At 45.9% G+C, this 17,935-nt stretch overlaps 1 protein-coding gene across 1 annotated transcript; it reads left to right on the forward strand.

Annotated features, from left to right (window-relative positions):
* The first annotated feature begins 14,397 nt into the window (after positions 1–14,397).
* Positions 14,398–16,413, forward strand: AP5S1 (adaptor related protein complex 5 subunit sigma 1). Its single transcript, XM_056551977.1, has 4 exons — positions 14,398–14,484; positions 15,441–15,490; positions 15,589–15,773; positions 15,915–16,413. Exons 3-4 carry the CDS (start codon positions 15,598–15,600, stop codon positions 16,339–16,341), a joined length of 603 nt encoding a protein of 200 aa, XP_056407952.1. The 5' UTR covers positions 14,398–14,484; positions 15,441–15,490; positions 15,589–15,597; the 3' UTR covers positions 16,342–16,413.
* The last annotated feature ends 1,522 nt before the right edge of the window (positions 16,414–17,935 follow it).

Below are 17,935 nucleotides of genomic sequence, written 5' to 3' on the forward strand. Positions count from 1 at the left end.
GTATATAGACCATAACATAGAAGTAATTGCCCCCTTCCTATATCCTTCTGGGGTATACAGTAGAGGTATATAGACCATAACATAGAAGTAATTGCCCCCTTCCTATATCCTTCTGGGGGTATACAGTAGATGTATATAGACCATAACATAGGAGTAATTGCCCCCTTCCTATATCCTTCTGGGGGTATACAGTAGATGTATATAGACCATAATATAGAAGTAATTGCCCCCTTCCTATATCCTTCTGGGGTATACAGTAGATGTATATAGACCATAATATAGGAGTAATTGCCCCCTTCCTATATCCTTCTGGGGGTATACAGTAGATGTATATAGACCATAACATAGAAGTAATTGCCCCCTTCCTATATCCTTCTGGGGGTATACAGTAGAGGTATATAGACCATAACATAGAAGTAATTGCCCCCTTCCTATATCCTTCTGGGGGTATACAGTAGATGTATATAGACCATAATATAGAAGTAATTGCCCCCTTCCTATATCCTTCTGGGGTATACAGTAGATGTATATAGACCATAATATAGGAGTAATTGCCCCCTTCCTATATCCTTCTGGGGGTATACAGTAGATGTATATAGACCATAACATAGAAGTAATTGCCCCCTTCCTATATCCTTCTGGGGTATACAGTAGAGGTATATAGACCATAACATAGAAGTAATTGCCCCCTTCCTATATCCTTCTGGGGTATACAGTAGAGGTATATAGACCATAACATAGAAGTAATTGCCCCCTTCCTGTATCCTTCTGGGGGTATACAGTAGATGTATATAGACCATAACATAGAAGTAATTGCCCCCTTCCTATATCCTTCTGGGGGTATACAGTAGATGTATATAGACCATAATATAGAAGTAATTGCCCCCTTCCTATATCCAGTTGATGTATATAGACCATAATATAGAAGTAATTGCCCCCTTCTTATATCCTTCTGGGGGTATACAGTAGATGTATATAGACCATAACATAGAAGTAATTGCCCCCTTCTTATATCCTTCTGGGGGTATACAGTAGATATATATAGACCATAACATAGAAGTAATTGCCCCCTTCCTATATCCTTCTGGGGGTATACAGTAGATGTATATAGACCATAATATAGAAGTAATTGCCCCCTTCCTATATACTTCTGGGGTATACAGTAGATGTATATAGACCATAATATAGAAGTAATTGCCCCCTTCCTATATACTTCTGGGGTATACAGTAGATGTATATAGACCATAATATAGAAGTAATTGCCCCCTTCTTATATCCTTCTGGGGGTATACAGTAGATGTATATAGACCATAACATAGAAGTAATTGCCCCCTTCCTGTATCCTTCTGGGGGTATACAGTAGATGTATATAGACCATAATATAGAAGTAATTGCCCCCTTCCTATATCCTTCTGGGGGTATACAGTAGATGTATATAGACCATAATATAGAAGTAATTGCCCCCTTCCTATATCCTTCTGGGGGTATACAGTAGATGTATATAGACCATAACATAGAAGTAATTGCCCCCTTCCTGTATACTTCTGGGGGTATACAGTAGATGTATATAGACCATAATATAGAAGTAATTGCCCCCTTTCTATATCCTTCTGGGGGTATACAGTAGATGTATATAGACCATAATATAGAAGTAATTGCCCCCTTTCTATATCCTTCTGGGGGTATACAGTAGATGTATATAGACCATAATATAGAAGTAATTACCCCCTTCCTGTATCCTTCTGGGGGTATACAGTAGAAGTATATAGACCATAACATAGAAGTAATTGCCCCCCTCCTATATCCTTCTGGGGGTATACAGTAGAGGTATATAGACCATAACATAGAAGTAATTGCCCCCTTCCTATATCCTTCTGGGGGTATACAGTAGATGTATATAGACCATAACATAGAAGTAATTGCCCCCTTCCTATATCCTTCTGGGGGTATACAGTAGAGGTATATAGACCATAACATAGAAGTAATTGCCCCCTTCCTATATCCTTCTGGGGGTATACAGTAGATGTATATAGACCATAATATAGAAGTAATTGCCCCCTTCCTATATCCTTCTGGGGGTATACAGTAGATGTATATAGACCATAATATAGAAGTAATTGCCCCCTTCCTATATCCTTCTGGGGGTATACAGTAGATGTATATAGACCATAATATAGAAGTAATTGCCCCCTTCCTTCCTTCATGTGTTGGGACTTGGTCCCTGACACCTGGAACCTGATGTGAACAGGAGGTGAAGTGAGACGTACGGAGCTTTGATGTCCGGGAGGCCCGAGGGGCTTTCACACCTTCACTTCCATACCCCACAGTCCTCATCCAGCTGACCCCCTCCCAGAATCCTCTGCGGTTGTCATAGACTGGACATGGATGGTGATGATTGGTTTATGATGGTTTCTCCATCTTTCCTTTCTAAGGACTTGTAATAAAGGGGGCATCAATGTCATCCAGTCTCTTTGTGACTCTCTAGTCCCGTGACCGGCAGGACTGTTGGCCCACGCAGGACTGTTTTAATCTGACTTGATGGTGAGAAGAATGGGTGGGGTAGTAACGCACCTCATCACATTTACCATTTTCTAAAAACTCTTTTTAACCTTTTAAAGCATTGTAATAATCTTAAAGGGGTACTCCGCTGCTCAGCGTTTGGAACAAACTGTTCCGAACGCTGGAGCTGGGAGCTCATGAGGTCATAGCCCTGCCCCCTCATGGCATCACACCGCGCCCCCTCAATGTAAGTCTATGGGAGGGGGCGTGACAGCCATCACACCCCCTCCCATAGACTTGCATTGAGGGGGTGGGGCGTAACGTCATGAGGGGCGGGGCTATTACGCTGAGCAGCGGAGTACCCCTTTAAGTTATGGAATTTTTGACTAGGTTCGGCCCATTGCTCAGCGACATAACCTGCTGCCATCTACAACAATCCTGGATTTACTGGGACCATCTATCTCTATTTTTAAGCGCAAATTTGGGAAATGTTTGTCTCGGATGCTGTCCAGGAGAACATAGGAGCAGCAGTTTTTTACCCTTACCTATTGGTTCCCTCTCCTAACTCTTGGCATCTTCCCCATGAGCCCGGCTCCAGGCACTGCTGCACATGACATCCTGATGCAGACCGCAGAACAGGAGCGAGGAGAGGTGAGTATTTAAAGGGTTGTGGTCTGGGGTCTACTATAAAAACTAAGGGATCTTTATTCACGGGTCTGGTCTGGGGTCTGGAATAAATTAAGGGATCTTTCTTTATTCACGGGTCTGGTCTGGGGTCTACAATAAATTAAGGGATCTTTATTCACGGGTCTGGTCTGGGGTCTACAATAAATTAAGGGATCTTTATTCACGGGTCTGGTCTGGGATCTGGAATAAATTAAGGGATTTTTATTCACGGGTCTGGTCTGGGGTCTGTAATAAATTAAGGGATCTTTCTTTTTTCACAGGTCTGGTCTGGGGTCTGGAATAAATTAAGGGATCTTTATTCTCAGGTCAGGTCTGGGGTCTGGAATAAATTAAGGGATCTTTATTCTCAGGTCAGGTCTGGGGTCTGGAATAAATTAAGGGATCTTTATTCACGGGTCTGGTCTGGGGTCTGCAATAAATTAAGAGATCTTTATTCACGGGTCTGGTCTGGGGTCTGGAATAAATTAAGGGATCTTTATTCACGGGTCTGGTCTGGGGTCTGGAATAAATTAAGGGATCTTTTTTCACGGCTCTGGTCTGGGGTCTGGAATAAATTACGGGATCTTTTTTCACAGGTCTGGTCTGGGGTCTGGAATAAATTAAGGGATCTTTATTCACGGCTCTGGTCTGGGGGTCTGCAATAAATTAAGGGATCTTTATTCACGGGTCTGGTCTGGGGTCTGGAATAAATTAAGGAATCTTTATTCACGGATCTGGTCTGGGGTCTGGAATAAATTAAGGGATCTTTATTCACGGATCTGGTCTGGGGTCTGGAATAAATTAAGGGATCTTTTTTCACAGGTCAGGTCTGGGGTCTGCAATAAATTAAGGGATCTTTATTCATGGGTCTGGTCTAGTGTCTGGAATAAATTAAGGGATCTTTATTCACGGATCTGGTCTGGGGTCTGCAATAAATTAAGGGATCTTTATTCACGGCTCTGGTCTGGGGTCTGGAATAAATTACGGGATCTTTTTTCACAGGTCTGGTCTGGGGTTTGGAATAAATTACGGGATCTTTATTCACGGCTCTGGTCTGGGGGTCTGCAATAAATTAAGGGATCTTTATTCACGGGTCTGGTCTGGGGTCTGGAATAAATTAAGGGATCTTTATTCACGGATCTGGTCTGGGGTCTGGAATAAATTAAGGGATCTTTTTTCACAGGTCAGGTCTGGGGTCTGCAATAAATTAAGGGATCTTTATTCATGGGTCTGGTCAGGGCTCTGGAATAAATTAAGGGATCTTTATTCATGGGTCTGGTCTGGGGTCTGGAATAAATTAAGGGATGTTTATTCACGGATTTGGTCTGGGGTCTGAATTTATTTAGTGGTGTAGTCTGAGGTTTGTTAAATTTTAAGAGTTTGGTCTGATTTGATTTTGGGGTTTGGTTTAGAGCCTGAAATAATTAAGGGGGCCTGATCTGGGTGTAGGATTTAATTTGGAGCCTCGAATCTAACTTATTTAGCGGTCTTATGTAGGATTTTGATTTATTTATTTATTTATCAACTGGAGTCTAATTAATTTAGGAGTCTGAAGTATTCTAGGGGTCTGTTTTGGGGCCTGAAGTAATAAAGGGGTCTGGTCTGGGGTATGCGTTAATTTAAGGGTCTGGTCTGGGGTCAGAATTAAGTTAGGTGTCTGGTCTGGGCTTGAAATTGAAAAAAGCGTACTGAAGGTTGAAATTGTAACTGGGATGTGAATTAATTTAGGGTTCTTGTATGGGGTCCTAATTCATTTAATGGTTTTGTCCAAGACTGGAATTACATTAGGTGTCATATCACGGGCCAGAAGTAATTTAGGGGTGTTACCTTGGGATGGAATTAAATTAGGAGTGTGGCCTGAATTAATTTAGTGTGGCTAAGAAACTGGGGTCAGTATTACTTTAGAGGTAAGGTCTGGGGTCAGTATTACTTTAAAGGTAAGGTCTGGGGTCAGTATTACTTTAGAGGTAAGGTCTGGGGCTCAGTATTACTTAAGAGGTAAGGTCTGGGGTCAGTATTACTTAAGAGGTAAGGTCTGGGGTCAGTATTACTTTACAGGTAAGGTCTGGGTCAGTATTACTTTAGAGGTAAGGTCTGGGGGTCAGTATTACTTTAGAGGTAAGGTCTGGGGGTCAGTATTACTTAAGAGGTAAGGTCTGGAGTCAGTATTACTTAAGAGGTAAGGTCTGGGGTCAGTATTACTTTACAGGTAAGGTCTGGGTCAGTATTACTTTAGAGTACTTCAGGGATAAGGTCTGGGGTCAGTATTACTTTACAGGTAAGGTCTGGGTCAGTATTACTTTAGAGGTAAGGTCTGGGGTCAGTATTACTTTACAGGTAAGGTCTGGGGTCAGTATTACTTAAGAGGTAAGGTCTGGGGTCAGTATTACTTTACAGGTAAGGTCTGGGTCAGTATTACTTTAGAGTACTTCAGGGATAAGGTCTGGGGTCAGTATTACTTTACAGGTAAGGTCTGGGTCAGTATTACTTTAGAGGTAAGGTCTGGGGTCAGTATTACTTAAGAGGTAAGGTCTGGGGTCAGTATTACTTCAGGGATAAGGTCTGGGGTCAGTATTACTTAAGAGGTAAGGTCTGGGGTCAGTATTACTTCAGGGATAATGTCTGGGATCAGTATTACCTTAGAGATAAGGTTGGGGGTCAGTATTAATTTAGAGGTAAGGTTTGGGGTCAGTATTAGTTAATAGGTAAGGTCTGGGGTCTGTATTACTTAAAGGGGTATTCCAGGAAAAAACTTTTTTTTTTATATCAACTGGCTCCGGAAAGTTAAAAAGATTTGTAAATTACTTCTATTAAAAAATCTTAATCCTCCCAATAATTATCAGCTGCTGAAGTTGAGTTGTTGTTTTCTGTCTGGCAACAGTGCTCTCTGCTGACATCTCTGCTTGTCTCAGGAACTGCACAGAGTAGAAGAGGTTTGCTATTGGGATTTGCTTCTACTCTGGGCAGTTCCCAAGACAGGTGTCATAAGAGAGCACTTAGACAGAAAACAACAACTAAACTTCAGCAGCTCATAAGTACTGAAAGGATAAATATTTTTTTAATAGAAGTCATTTACAAATCTGTTAGCCAGGTGATATATATATATATAGAAAAAAGTTTTTTCCTGGATTACCACTTTAAAAGGAGTAGTCCAGTGGTCACCCAGTGGTGAACAACTTATCCCCTATCCTAAGGATAGGGGATAAGTTTGAGATCGCGGGGGGTCCGACCGCTGGGGCCCCCTGCGATCTCCTGTACAGGGCCCCGACAGCCCGCGGGAAGGGGGCGTGTCGACCTCCGCACGAAGCGGTGGCCGACACTCCCCCTCAATACAACTCTATGGCAGAGCCGGAGCACTGCCTTCGGCAATCTCCGGCTCTGCCATAGAGATGTATTGAGGGGGGCGTGTCAGCCGCCGCTTCGTGCGGAGGTCGACACCCGCTATCTGGCCGGAGAGCCTGGCCCCCGTACAGAGAGATCGCAGGGGGCCCCAGTGGTCGGACCCCCCGCGATCTCAAACTTATCCCCTAGAGGTAAGATCTGGGGTCAGTATTACTCAAATGGTAAGGTCTGGGGTCAGTATTACTTTAGAGGAAAGATCTGGGGTCAGTATTACTTTAGAGGTAAGATCTGGGGTCAGTATTACTTTAGATGTAATGTCTGGGGTCAGTATTTCTTTAGAGGTAAGATCTGGGGTCAGTATTTCTTTAGAGGTAATGTCTGGGGTCAGTATTACTTTAGAGGTAAGGTCTGGGGTCAGTATTACTTTAGAGGTAAGGTCTGGGGTCAGTATTTCTTTAGAGGTAATGTCTGGGGTCAGTATTACTTTAGAGGTAAGGTCTGGGGTCAGTATTACTTTAGAGGTAAGGTTGGGGGTCAGTATTACTTTAGATGTAATGTCTGGGGTCAGTATTTCTTTAGAGGTAAGATCTGGGGTCAGTATTACTTTAGAGGTAAGGTTGGGGGTCAGTATTTCTTTAGAGGTACGGTCTGGGGTCAGTATTACTTTAGAGGTAAGGTCTGGGGTCAGTATTACTTTAGAGGTAAGGTCTGGGGTCAGTATTACTTTACAGGTAAGGTTGGGGGTCAGTATTTCTTTAGAGGTACGGTCTGGGGCCAGTATTACACTGACTCCCGACTTTCATAGAGGGGCACAGTCTGCAGGACCACATTTAGGACACTGACCCCCCCCCCCCGGCTCTGATAGAGGGGCACAGTCTGCAGGACCACATTTAGGACACTGACCCCCCGGCTCTGATAGAGGGGCACAGTCTGCAGGACCACATTTAGGACACTGACCCCACCACTATAGCACCAGCTCTCACTGGTCAGATCTCCCCTGCAGTCTCTTTCAGATCCTCATATACAGACTGGGACTTGGACACTGATGTGGCTGTGACCCTTCTGCACCTACACACAGTGATATCTGAGGTCACATGATAACTTCTTATTAGGCAACACTGCCCCCTGCAGGTGATTCTGTGAACCATACAGGAGGATGAGCCTTGTTCTCTATTATACTGTATTGTATCCATTATTACTTATTATACTAACATATTGTATAATCAGAGGATCCGCTGCTGATCAGTGATCAGTCTGAAATGGCTGATAACAGAGAGCAATAGATTGTATTTACCTGCCCTCTATTTATCCTCTAACCAATCTGAACTGACAGATACCAGAGAGCAGTAGACTGCACTCACCTTCATAAGTTTTGTGCACCCCTAGTGGTCACCTGTTGTAAGTACAGTCATTGTAAGGAAAATTGTGACTGATAGTTTATAGCAGTGTTTCCCAACCACGGTGCCTCCAGCTGTTGCAAAACTACAACTCCCAGCATGCCCGGACAGCCAAAGGCTGTCCGGGCATGCTGGGAGTTGTAGTTTTGCAACAGCTGGAGGCATCCTGGTTGGGAAACACTGGTCTATAGGTTCAGCGGGGCTTAGTGGCTACCTGTAGTAAGTGCAGTCATAGTAATATAATGGTGACGGATAATCCATAGGATCAGTGCCCCCCAGTGGTCACCTGTAGTAAGTGCGGTCATGGTAAATATAATGGTGACGGATAATACATAGGATCAGTGCCCCCCAGTGGTCACCTGTAGTAAGTGCAGTCATGGTAAATATAATGGTGACGGATAATCCATAGGATCAGTGCCCCCCAGTGGTCACCTGTAGTAAGTGCAGTCATAGTAATATAATGGTGACGGATAATACATAGGATCAGTGCCCCCCAGTGGTCACATGTAGTAAGTGCAGTCATGGTAAATATAATGGTGACGGATAATCCATAGGATCAGTGCCCCCCAGTGGTCACCTGTAGTAAGTGCAGTCATAGTAAATATAATGGTGACGGATAATACATAGGATCAGTGCCCCCCAGTGGTTACCTGTAGTAAGTGCAGTCATGGTAAATATAATGGTGACGGATAATCCATAGGATCGGTGCCCCCCAGTGGTCACCTCTAGTAAGTGCAGTCATGGTAAATATAATGGTGACGGATTATTCATATGATCAGTGCTCCCCCAGTGGTCACCTGTAGTAAGTGCAGTCATAGTAATATAATAGTGACAGATAATCCATAGGATCGGTGCCCCCCAGTGGTCACCTGTAGTAAGTGCAGTCATAGTATTATAATAGTAAATACTGTATAATGGTGACGGATAATACATAGGATCAGTGCCCCCCAGTGGTTACCTGTAGTAAGTGCGGTCATGGTAAATATACTGGTGACGGATTATTAATATGATCAGTGCTCCCCCCCCAGTGGTTACCTGTAGTAAGTGCAGTCATAGTAATATAATAGTGACAGATAATCCATAGGATCGGTGCCCCCCAGTGGTCACCTGTAGTAAGTGCAGTCATAGTATTATAATAGTGATGGATAATACATAGGATCGGTGCCCCCCCAGTGGTCACCTGTAGTAAGTGCAGTCATAGTATTATAATGGTGACGGATAATCCATATGATCAATGCTCCCCTCAGTGGTCACCTGTAGTAAGTGCAGTCATGGTAAATATAATGGTGACGGATAATCCATAGGATCAGCGCCCCCCAGTGGTCACCTGTAGTAAGTGCAGTCATGGTAAATATAATGGTGACGGATAATCCATAGGATCAGCGCCCCCCAGTGGTCACCTGTAGTAAATGCAGTCATGGTAATATAATGGTGACGGATAATCCATAGGATCAGTGCCCCCCAGTGGTCACCTGTAGTAAGTGCAGTCATGGTAAATATAATGGTGACGGATAATCCATAGGATCAGCGCCCCCCAGTGGTCACCTGTAGTAAGTGCAGTCATGGTAATATAATGGTGACGGATAATCCATATGATCAGTGCCCCCCCAAGTGGTCACCTGTAGTATGTGCGATCATGGTAATATAATGGTGACGGATAATCCATATGATCAGTGCCCCCCAGTGGTCACCAGTAGTAAGTGCGATCATGGTAATATGGTGACAGATAATCCATAGGATCAGTGCCCCCCCCAGTGGTCACCTGTAGTAAGTGCAGTCATAGTAAATATAATGGTGATGGATAATCCATAGATTCAGTGCCCCCCAGTGGTCACCTGTAGTAAGTGCAGTCATAGTAAATACTGTATAATGGTGACGGATAATACATAGGATCAGTGCCCCCCAGTGGTCACCTGTAGTAAATGCAGTCATGGTAAATATAATGGTGATGGATAATCCATAGGATCAGTGCCCCCCAGTGGTCACCTCTAGTAAGTGCAGTCATGGTAAATATAATGGTGACGGATAATACATAGGATCAGTGCCCCCCAGTGGTCACCTGTAGTAAGTGCAGTCATGGTAAATATAATGGTGACGGATAATCCATAGGATCAGTGCCCCCCAGTGGTCACCTGTAGTAAGTGCGATCATGGTAAATATAATGGTGACGGATAATCCATAGGATCAGTGCCCCCCAGTGGTCACCTGTAGTAAGTGCAGTCATGGTAAATATAATGGTGACGGATAATCCATAGGATCAGTGCCCCCCAGTGGTCACCTGTAGTAAGTGCGATCATGGTAAATATAATGGTGACGGATAATCCATAGGATCAGTGCCCCCCAGTGGTCACCTGTAGTAAGTGCAGTCATGGTAAATATAATGGTGACGGATAATCCATAGGATCAGTGCCCCCCAGTGGTCACCTGTAGTAAGTGCAGTCATGGTAAATATAATGGTGACGGATAATACATAGGATCAGTGCTCCCACCAGTGGTCACCTGTAGTAAGTGCAGTCATGGTAAATATAATGGTGACGGATAATACATAGGATCAGTGCCCCCCAGTGGTCACCTGTAGTAAGTGCAGTCATGGTAAATATAATGGTGACGGATAATCCATAGGATCAGTGCCCCCCAGTGGTCACCTGTAGTAAGTGCAGTCATGGTAAATATAATGGTGACGGATAATACATAGGATCAGTGCCCCCCAGTGGTCACCTGTAGTAAGTGTAGTCGTGGTAAATATAATGGTGACGGATAATACATAGGATCAGTGCCCCCCAGTGGTCACCTGTAGTAAGTGCAGTCGTGGTAAATATAATGGTGACGGATAATACATAGGATCAGTGCCCCCCAGTGGTCACCTGTAGTAAGTGCAGTCGTGGTAAATATAATGGTGACGGATAATACATAGGATCAGTGCCCCCCAGTGGTCACCTGTAGTAAGTGCAGTCATGGTAAATATAATGGTGACGGATAATACATAGGATCAGTGCTCCCACCAGTGGTCACCTGTAGTAAGTGCGATCATGGTAATATAATGGTGATGGATAATACATAGGATCAGTGCCCCCCAGTGGTCACCTGTAGTAAGTGCAGTCATAGTAAATATAATGGTGATGGATAATACATAGGATCAGTGCCCCCCAGTGGTCACCTGTAGTAAGTGCAGTCATGGTAAATATAATGGTGACGGATAATACATAGGATCAGTGCTCCCACCAGTGGTCACCTGTAGTAAGTGCAGTCATGGTAAATATAATGGTGACGGATAATCCATAGGATCAGTGCCCCCCAGTGGTCACCTGTAGTAAGTGCAGTCGTGGTAAATATAATGGTGACGGATAATACATAGGATCAGTGCTCCCACCAGTGGTCACCTGTAGTAAGTGCAGTCATGGTAATATAATGGTGACAGATAATACATATCATCAGTGCTCCTCCCAGTGGTCACCTGTAGTAAGTGCGATCATGGTAATATAATGGTGATGGATAATACATAGGATCAGTGCCCCCCAGTGGTCACCTGTAGTAAGTGCAGTCATAGTAAATATAATGGTGACGGATAATACATAGGATCAGTGCCCCCCAGTGGTCACCTGTAGTAAGTGCAGTCATGGTAAATATAATGGTGACGGATAATCCATAGGATCAGTGCCCCCCAGTGGTCACCTGTAGTACGTGCAGTCATGGTAAATATAATGGTGACGGATAATCCATAGGATCAGTGCCCCCCAGTGGTTACCTGTAGTAAGTGCGGTCATGGTAAATATAATGGTGACGGATAATACATAGGATCAGTGCCCCCCAGTGGTTACCTGTAGTAAGTGCGGTCATGGTAAATATAATGGTGACGGATAATCCATAGGATCAGTGCCCCCCAGTGGTCACCTCTAGTAAGTGCAGTCATGGTAAATATAATGGTGACGGATAATCCATAGGATCAGTGCCCCCCAGTGGTTACCTGTAGTAAGTGCGGTCATGGTAAATATAATGGTGACGGATTATTCATATGATCAGTGCTCCCACCAGTGGTCACCTGTAGTAAGTGCAGTCATAGTAATATAATGGTGACGGATAATACATAGGATCAGTGCCCCCCAGTGGTCACCTGTAGTAAGTGCAGTCATAGTAATATAATAGTGACAGATAATCCATAGGATCGGTGCCCCCCAGTGGTCACCTGTAGTAAGTGCAGTCATAGTATTATAATAGTGATGGATAATACATAGGATCGGTGCCCCCCCAGTGGTCACCTGTAGTAAGTGCAGTCATAGTATTATAATGGTGACGGATTATTCATATGATCAATGCTCCCCCCAGTGGTCACCTGTTGTAAATGCAGTCATGGTAATATAATGGTGACAGATAATCCATAGGATCAGTGCTCCCCCAGTGGTCACCTGTAGTAAGTGCAGTCATGGTAAATATAATGGTGACGGATAATCCATAGGATCAGCGCCCCCAGTGGTCACCTGTAGTAAGTGCAGTCATGGTAATATAATGGTGACGGATAATCCATATGATCAGTGCCCCCCCAAGTGGTCACCTGTAGTATGTGCGATCATGGTAATATAATGGTGACGGATAATCCATATGATCACTGCTCCCCCCCAGTGGTCACCAGTAGTAAGTGCGATCATGGTAATATGGTGACAGATAATCCATAGGATCAGTGCCCCCCCCAGTGGTCACCTGTAGTAAGTGCAGTCATAGTAAATATAATGGTGATGGATAATCCATAGATTCAGTGCCCCCCAGTGGTCACCTGTAGTAAGTGCAGTCATAGTAAATACTGTATAATGGTGACGGATAATACATAGGATCAGTGCCCCCCAGTGGTCACCTGTAGTAAATGCAGTCATGGTAAATATAATGGTGATGGATAATCCATAGGATCAGTGCCCCCCAGTGGTCACCTCTAGTAAGTGCAGTCATGGTAAATATAATGGTGACGGATAATCCATAGGATCAGTGCCCCCCAGTGGTCACCTGTAGTAAGTGCAGTCATGGTAAATATAATGGTGACGGATAATCCATAGGATCAGTGCCCCCCAGTGGTCACCTGTAGTAAGTGCGATCATGGTAAATATAATGGTGACGGATAATCCATAGGATCAGTGCCCCCCAGTGGTCACCTGTAGTAAGTGCAGTCATGGTAAATATAACGGTGACGGATAATCCATAGGATCAGTGCCCCCCAGTGGTCACCTGTAGTAAGTGCAGTCATGGTAAATATAATGGTGACGGATAATCCATAGGATCAGTGCCCCCCAGTGGTCACCTGTAGTAAGTGCAGTCATGGTAAATATAATGGTGACGGATAATACATAGGATCAGTGCCCCCCAGTGGTCACCTGTAGTAAGTGTAGTCGTGGTAAATATAATGGTGACGGATAATACATAGGATCAGTGCCCCCCAGTGGTCACCTGTAGTAAGTGCAGTCGTGGTAAATATAATGGTGACGGATAATACATAGGATCAGTGCCCCCCAGTGGTCACCTGTAGTAAGTGCGATCATGGTAAATATAATGGTGACGGATAATACATAGGATCAGTGCCCCCCAGTGGTCACCTGTAGTAAGTGCAGTCATAGTAATATAATGGTGACGGATAATACATAGGATCAGTGCCCCCCAGTGGTCACCTGTAGTAAGTGCAGTCGTGGTAAATATAATGGTGACGGATAATACATAGGATCAGTGCTCCCACCAGTGGTCACCTGTAGTAAGTGCAGTCATGGTAATATAATGGTGACAGATAATACATATCATCAGTGCTCCCCCCAGTGGTCACCTGTAGTAAGTGCGATCATGGTAATATAATGGTGATGGATAATACATAGGATCAGTGCCCCCCAGTGGTCACCTGTAGTAAGTGCAGTCATAGTAAATATAATGGTGACGGATAATACATAGGATCAGTGCCCCCCAGTGGTCACCTGTAGTAAGTGCAGTCATGGTAAATATAATGGTGACGGATAATACATAGGATCAGTGCTCCCACCAGTGGTCACCTGTAGTAAGTGCAGTCATGGTAATATAATGGTGACAGATAATACATATCATCAGTGCTCCCCCCAGTGGTCACCTGTAGTAAATGCAGTCATGGTAAATATAATGGTGACGGATAATCGATATCCGCCGCAACTGCAGCGCCCCCTGAAGGAATTAGAAGGTATTACACTAAAAACAGCCTGTCTACTGTCTGTACAGTGAATACTGCTCTGTTATCAGCCAGACTGGTCCTGACTGCACTGACTACTAGTGACCACTCATCATATGGACTATCAGGCACTATATGACTGCACAATTAGACGCAGGGTGGCGCAGCGACTCCATAGATCAGGGACAACGTATTATTGCGGCTGCACTGTCCCTGCCATATAGCAAAAGTGGCTCTTCCAGCTGTCACCACTAGGGGCGCACAGCGGCCAAATTAACTACAAATCCCGGCATGCCACACAACAGAGGCCGGAAGTAACATGAACTTAAAGACGTACACGCGGGTCATGTGACAAGGTCTTCGTTATCATGGCTGCCGCATATTCTAGTGGTCTCTACAGAGTCAGCGGAACAGGTACCGCAGCGTCCAGACCAGATGAGCGGATAATGTATTCTGGGGCTGCGATGTCATCCTGGGCTGTGATGTCATGTACAGGGGCTGTGATGTCATCCTGGGCTGTGATGTCATCCTGTGCTGAGGTTGTGATGTCATGTACAGGGGCTGTGGTTGTTATGTCATGTACAGGGGCTGTGATGTCATCCTGTGCTGTGGCTGTGATGTCATCCTGTGCTGTGGCTGTGATGTCATCCTGGGCTGTGATGTCATCCTGTGCTGTTGTTGTGATGTCATGTACAGGGGTTGTGATGTCATCCTGTACTGAAGCTGTGATGTCATGTACAGGGGCTGTGATGTCATCCTGTACTGAAGCTGTGATGTCATGTACAGGGGCTGTGATGTCATCCTGTACTGAAGCTGTGATGTCATGTACAGGGGCTGTGATGTCATCCTGTACTGAAGCTGTGATGTCATGTACAGGGGTTGTGATGTCATCCTGTACTGAAGCTGTGATGTCATGTACAGGGGTTGTGATGTCATCCTGTACTGAAGCTGTGATGTCATGTACAGGGGCTGTGATGTCATCCTGTACTGAAGCTGTGATGTCATGTACAGGGGCTGTGATGTCATCCTGTACTGAAGCTGTGATGTCATGTACAGGGGCTGTGATGTCATCCTGTACTGAAGCTGTGATGTCATGTACAGGGGCTGTGATGTCATCCTGTACTGAAGCTGTGATGTCATCCTGTACTGAAGCTGTGATGTCATGTACAGGGGCTGTGATGTTATCCTGTGCTGTGGCTGTGATGTCATGTACAGGGGCTGTGATTGTGATGTCATGTACAGGGGCTGTGATGTCATCCTGTGCTGTGGCTGTGATGTCATCCTGTACTGAAGCTGTGATGTCATGTACAGGGGCTGTGATGTCATCAGTTCTCTGCTATCACCTCACTCATGTTCTTTCTTCCCCGCAGCTTGATGTGTGAGCGGAGGACAAGACCAGGAGTCACATAACCAGGAGGAGGTGAGTAATTTCTGGATGTTATAAAGTATAGTGTATAATAATCACTCAGACCCCAGCCTCCCGTATACACCTCAGGATGACACCTTATTATATTGCAGAGCGGCACCATGGTCTACGGCTTCATCATTCACACGGTGGCGCCCCCTGGTGGTGGGGAGTCCTGCAGGGTCCTGTACCACCGCGTCTTCTCCTGCGGGTTGGTGGATGAGCAGCGGAGGACGGATGAAGATTTCTTGGAGAAGGAGACGATCAGGAGGAAGGAGCAGATGGCGGACGTGGCCCGGTAACGTGTCCCAGATTTCAGATCACCTAGAAGCGGTCGCAAAACTACAACTCCCAGCATGCCTGGACAGCCAACGGCTGTCCGGGCATGCTGGGAGTTGTAGTTTTGCCCCATACATTATGGATTGTCTTTCTCCCTCAGACAGGTGGAGTCACGGTGTCTCCTGAGGCGTCAGCTCTCCGCCCGTCCGGCCGCAGACTTTGCCACCCATTCCCCAGAGGAGACGGTCTCTCTCCACGAGGAGGATGTCGGGGTGCTGGGGTTACCACCGGGGGAGCCCTTCCCACAGGAGATGACGGTGCTGTATGTGGGGGTGCACTACCTGGGCTTCTCTCTCATCTGTGACCCTCAGGAGAACCTGACGCTGGCGGAGATGACGCTGAGGATGGTGGCCAAGTATCTGCTGGAGACCCTGCGCCTCCTGACGCACAGCAGCAACGCCATCCTCCGCGCCGACAAGGTGGAGCTGACCCTGGACAAGTTCATCCCGCAGGGGGCGCTGCTGTTCCTCAGCCACCAGGCCGTGCAGGCGCTAGAGAAGGAGCTGAGCAGCTGCATGACCCTCTGAGGAAACCTACAGAGCACCCCACCAGAGGACATCCGATCCTTTATGTAAATAAACCTCTTCAGCTTTCTAAGATCTCTGCTTGTTGTCAGTGAATGGGCGGAGGGTGTCTTGGTACAGATCAGGCTCCAGTGCCCTAGGTCTGTTGAGTCTCATACTATTACTTCAGTTGTGACATGGGAGTATATAGCATTGCTTACCTGTCTGCCCCAGTTATGAAACAAACAGAAAATTTGTTGCAGCATCTGCTATTCACTCCCTGTCTGCTCCTCTGTCTGTAGCACGGTTTAGCACATGCTGCGAGGCTGTGTTCACACAGCTTAATGCAAAAATGGAAAAACAGAGCTAATTTCTTTGAAAAACAGCACCACACCTGTTCTCAGGTTGTGTGTGGTATTACAACTTGGCTCCATTGACTTTAAAGGAGTACTGCAGCCATAGAACACGGATAGGGGATAAGTGTCTGATCGTGGGGGGGGGTCCAACCGCAATCTCCTTTACAGGGCCCCTGCTCTGCCGCGGCTCTTATATTTATTGTGTATATGACACGAAGATGGTGATGTAGCTGTAGGGGCTGGTCAGAGCTGATGACATCACTCAAGGGGCGGGTCTAGAACTCAGACAAGATCTAGTTGTGTTTCCTGAGACAGCAGGGGATGATGCGTTCTCTCAGGATAAAGGAGGAGCCGGGAGCTGCTGAGACAACACCACACTGATGTGTATTCAAGTGGAGAAATAAAACAGATATGGTCGCACATCCATAACATTGATCTAAGGCTTCTTTTTTTGTTTTTACTTGGTCAGCACTCTGCCCCTCCCCCTCAGCCCAGGCCTATATAAATTGGCAGGAAGCTGCATAGGGCCCTATTCTTTCTGACAGTCTCCTAGTCTCTGACTGGGAATACATGGTAAGTGAACTTTTACACCTGTTCACACTGGTGCAGTGCTGTGCGGTGTCCATTGCTGGTGCGGCCCTGGGACTGGTTTGAGTGGTATTGGAGCTGCTCTGTCAGTGGGTGGTTCCCCCTGTGGGCACTGTTGTTGCAGCGGTGGTTGTCGCTGCTCAGTGGCTAGCAGGCTTACACTTCATGATCATTAAGTACACTAACGATCTGTTAGTTTAAAGGGGTACTCCGGCCCTGAGACATCTTATCCCCTATCCAAAGGATAGGGGATAAGATGTCTCACCGCTGGGGACCCCCACAATCTCGTATTCGCCACCCACCTGTTTGAGCTGCACGCCGTGCTGCCAGCTCACAAACAGCCGAGTGGTGACAACAGGGCCGGAGTATCGTGACGTCACAACTCCATCCCCGTGTGACGCCACCCCCCGCCCCCGCTATGCAAGTCTATGGGAGGGGGCGTGACGGCAGTCACGCCCCCTCCCATAGACTTGCATAGCGGGGGCTGAGCGTGACATCATACAGGGGCAGAGTCGTGACATCACGATACTCCGGCCCCGTGGTCGGCACTCGGCTGTTTGTGAGCTGGCAGCACGGCGTGCAGCTCAAACAGGTGGGTGGCGAAAATTAGATTGCGGGGGACCCCAGCGGTGAGACATTATCTCCTATCCTTTCGATAGGGGATAAGATGCCTC

The sequence above is a fragment of the Hyla sarda genome, chromosome 1 (genome assembly GCF_029499605.1).
Source record: "Hyla sarda isolate aHylSar1 chromosome 1, aHylSar1.hap1, whole genome shotgun sequence".
Classification (NCBI taxonomy): domain Eukaryota; kingdom Metazoa; phylum Chordata; class Amphibia; order Anura; family Hylidae; genus Hyla; species Hyla sarda.

What these genes read in the sequence shown, in the direction of transcription:
- AP5S1 (XM_056551977.1), top strand. Translation starts at nt 15,598, where the DNA reads ATGGTCTACGGCTTCATCATTCACACGGTGGCGCCCCCTGGTGGTGGG. An exon ending in CAGATGGCGGACGTGGCCCG is followed by an intron (nt 15,774 to 15,914) that starts GTAACGTGTCCC and finishes TTTCTCCCTCAG; the next exon opens with ACAGGTGGAGTCACGGTGTC.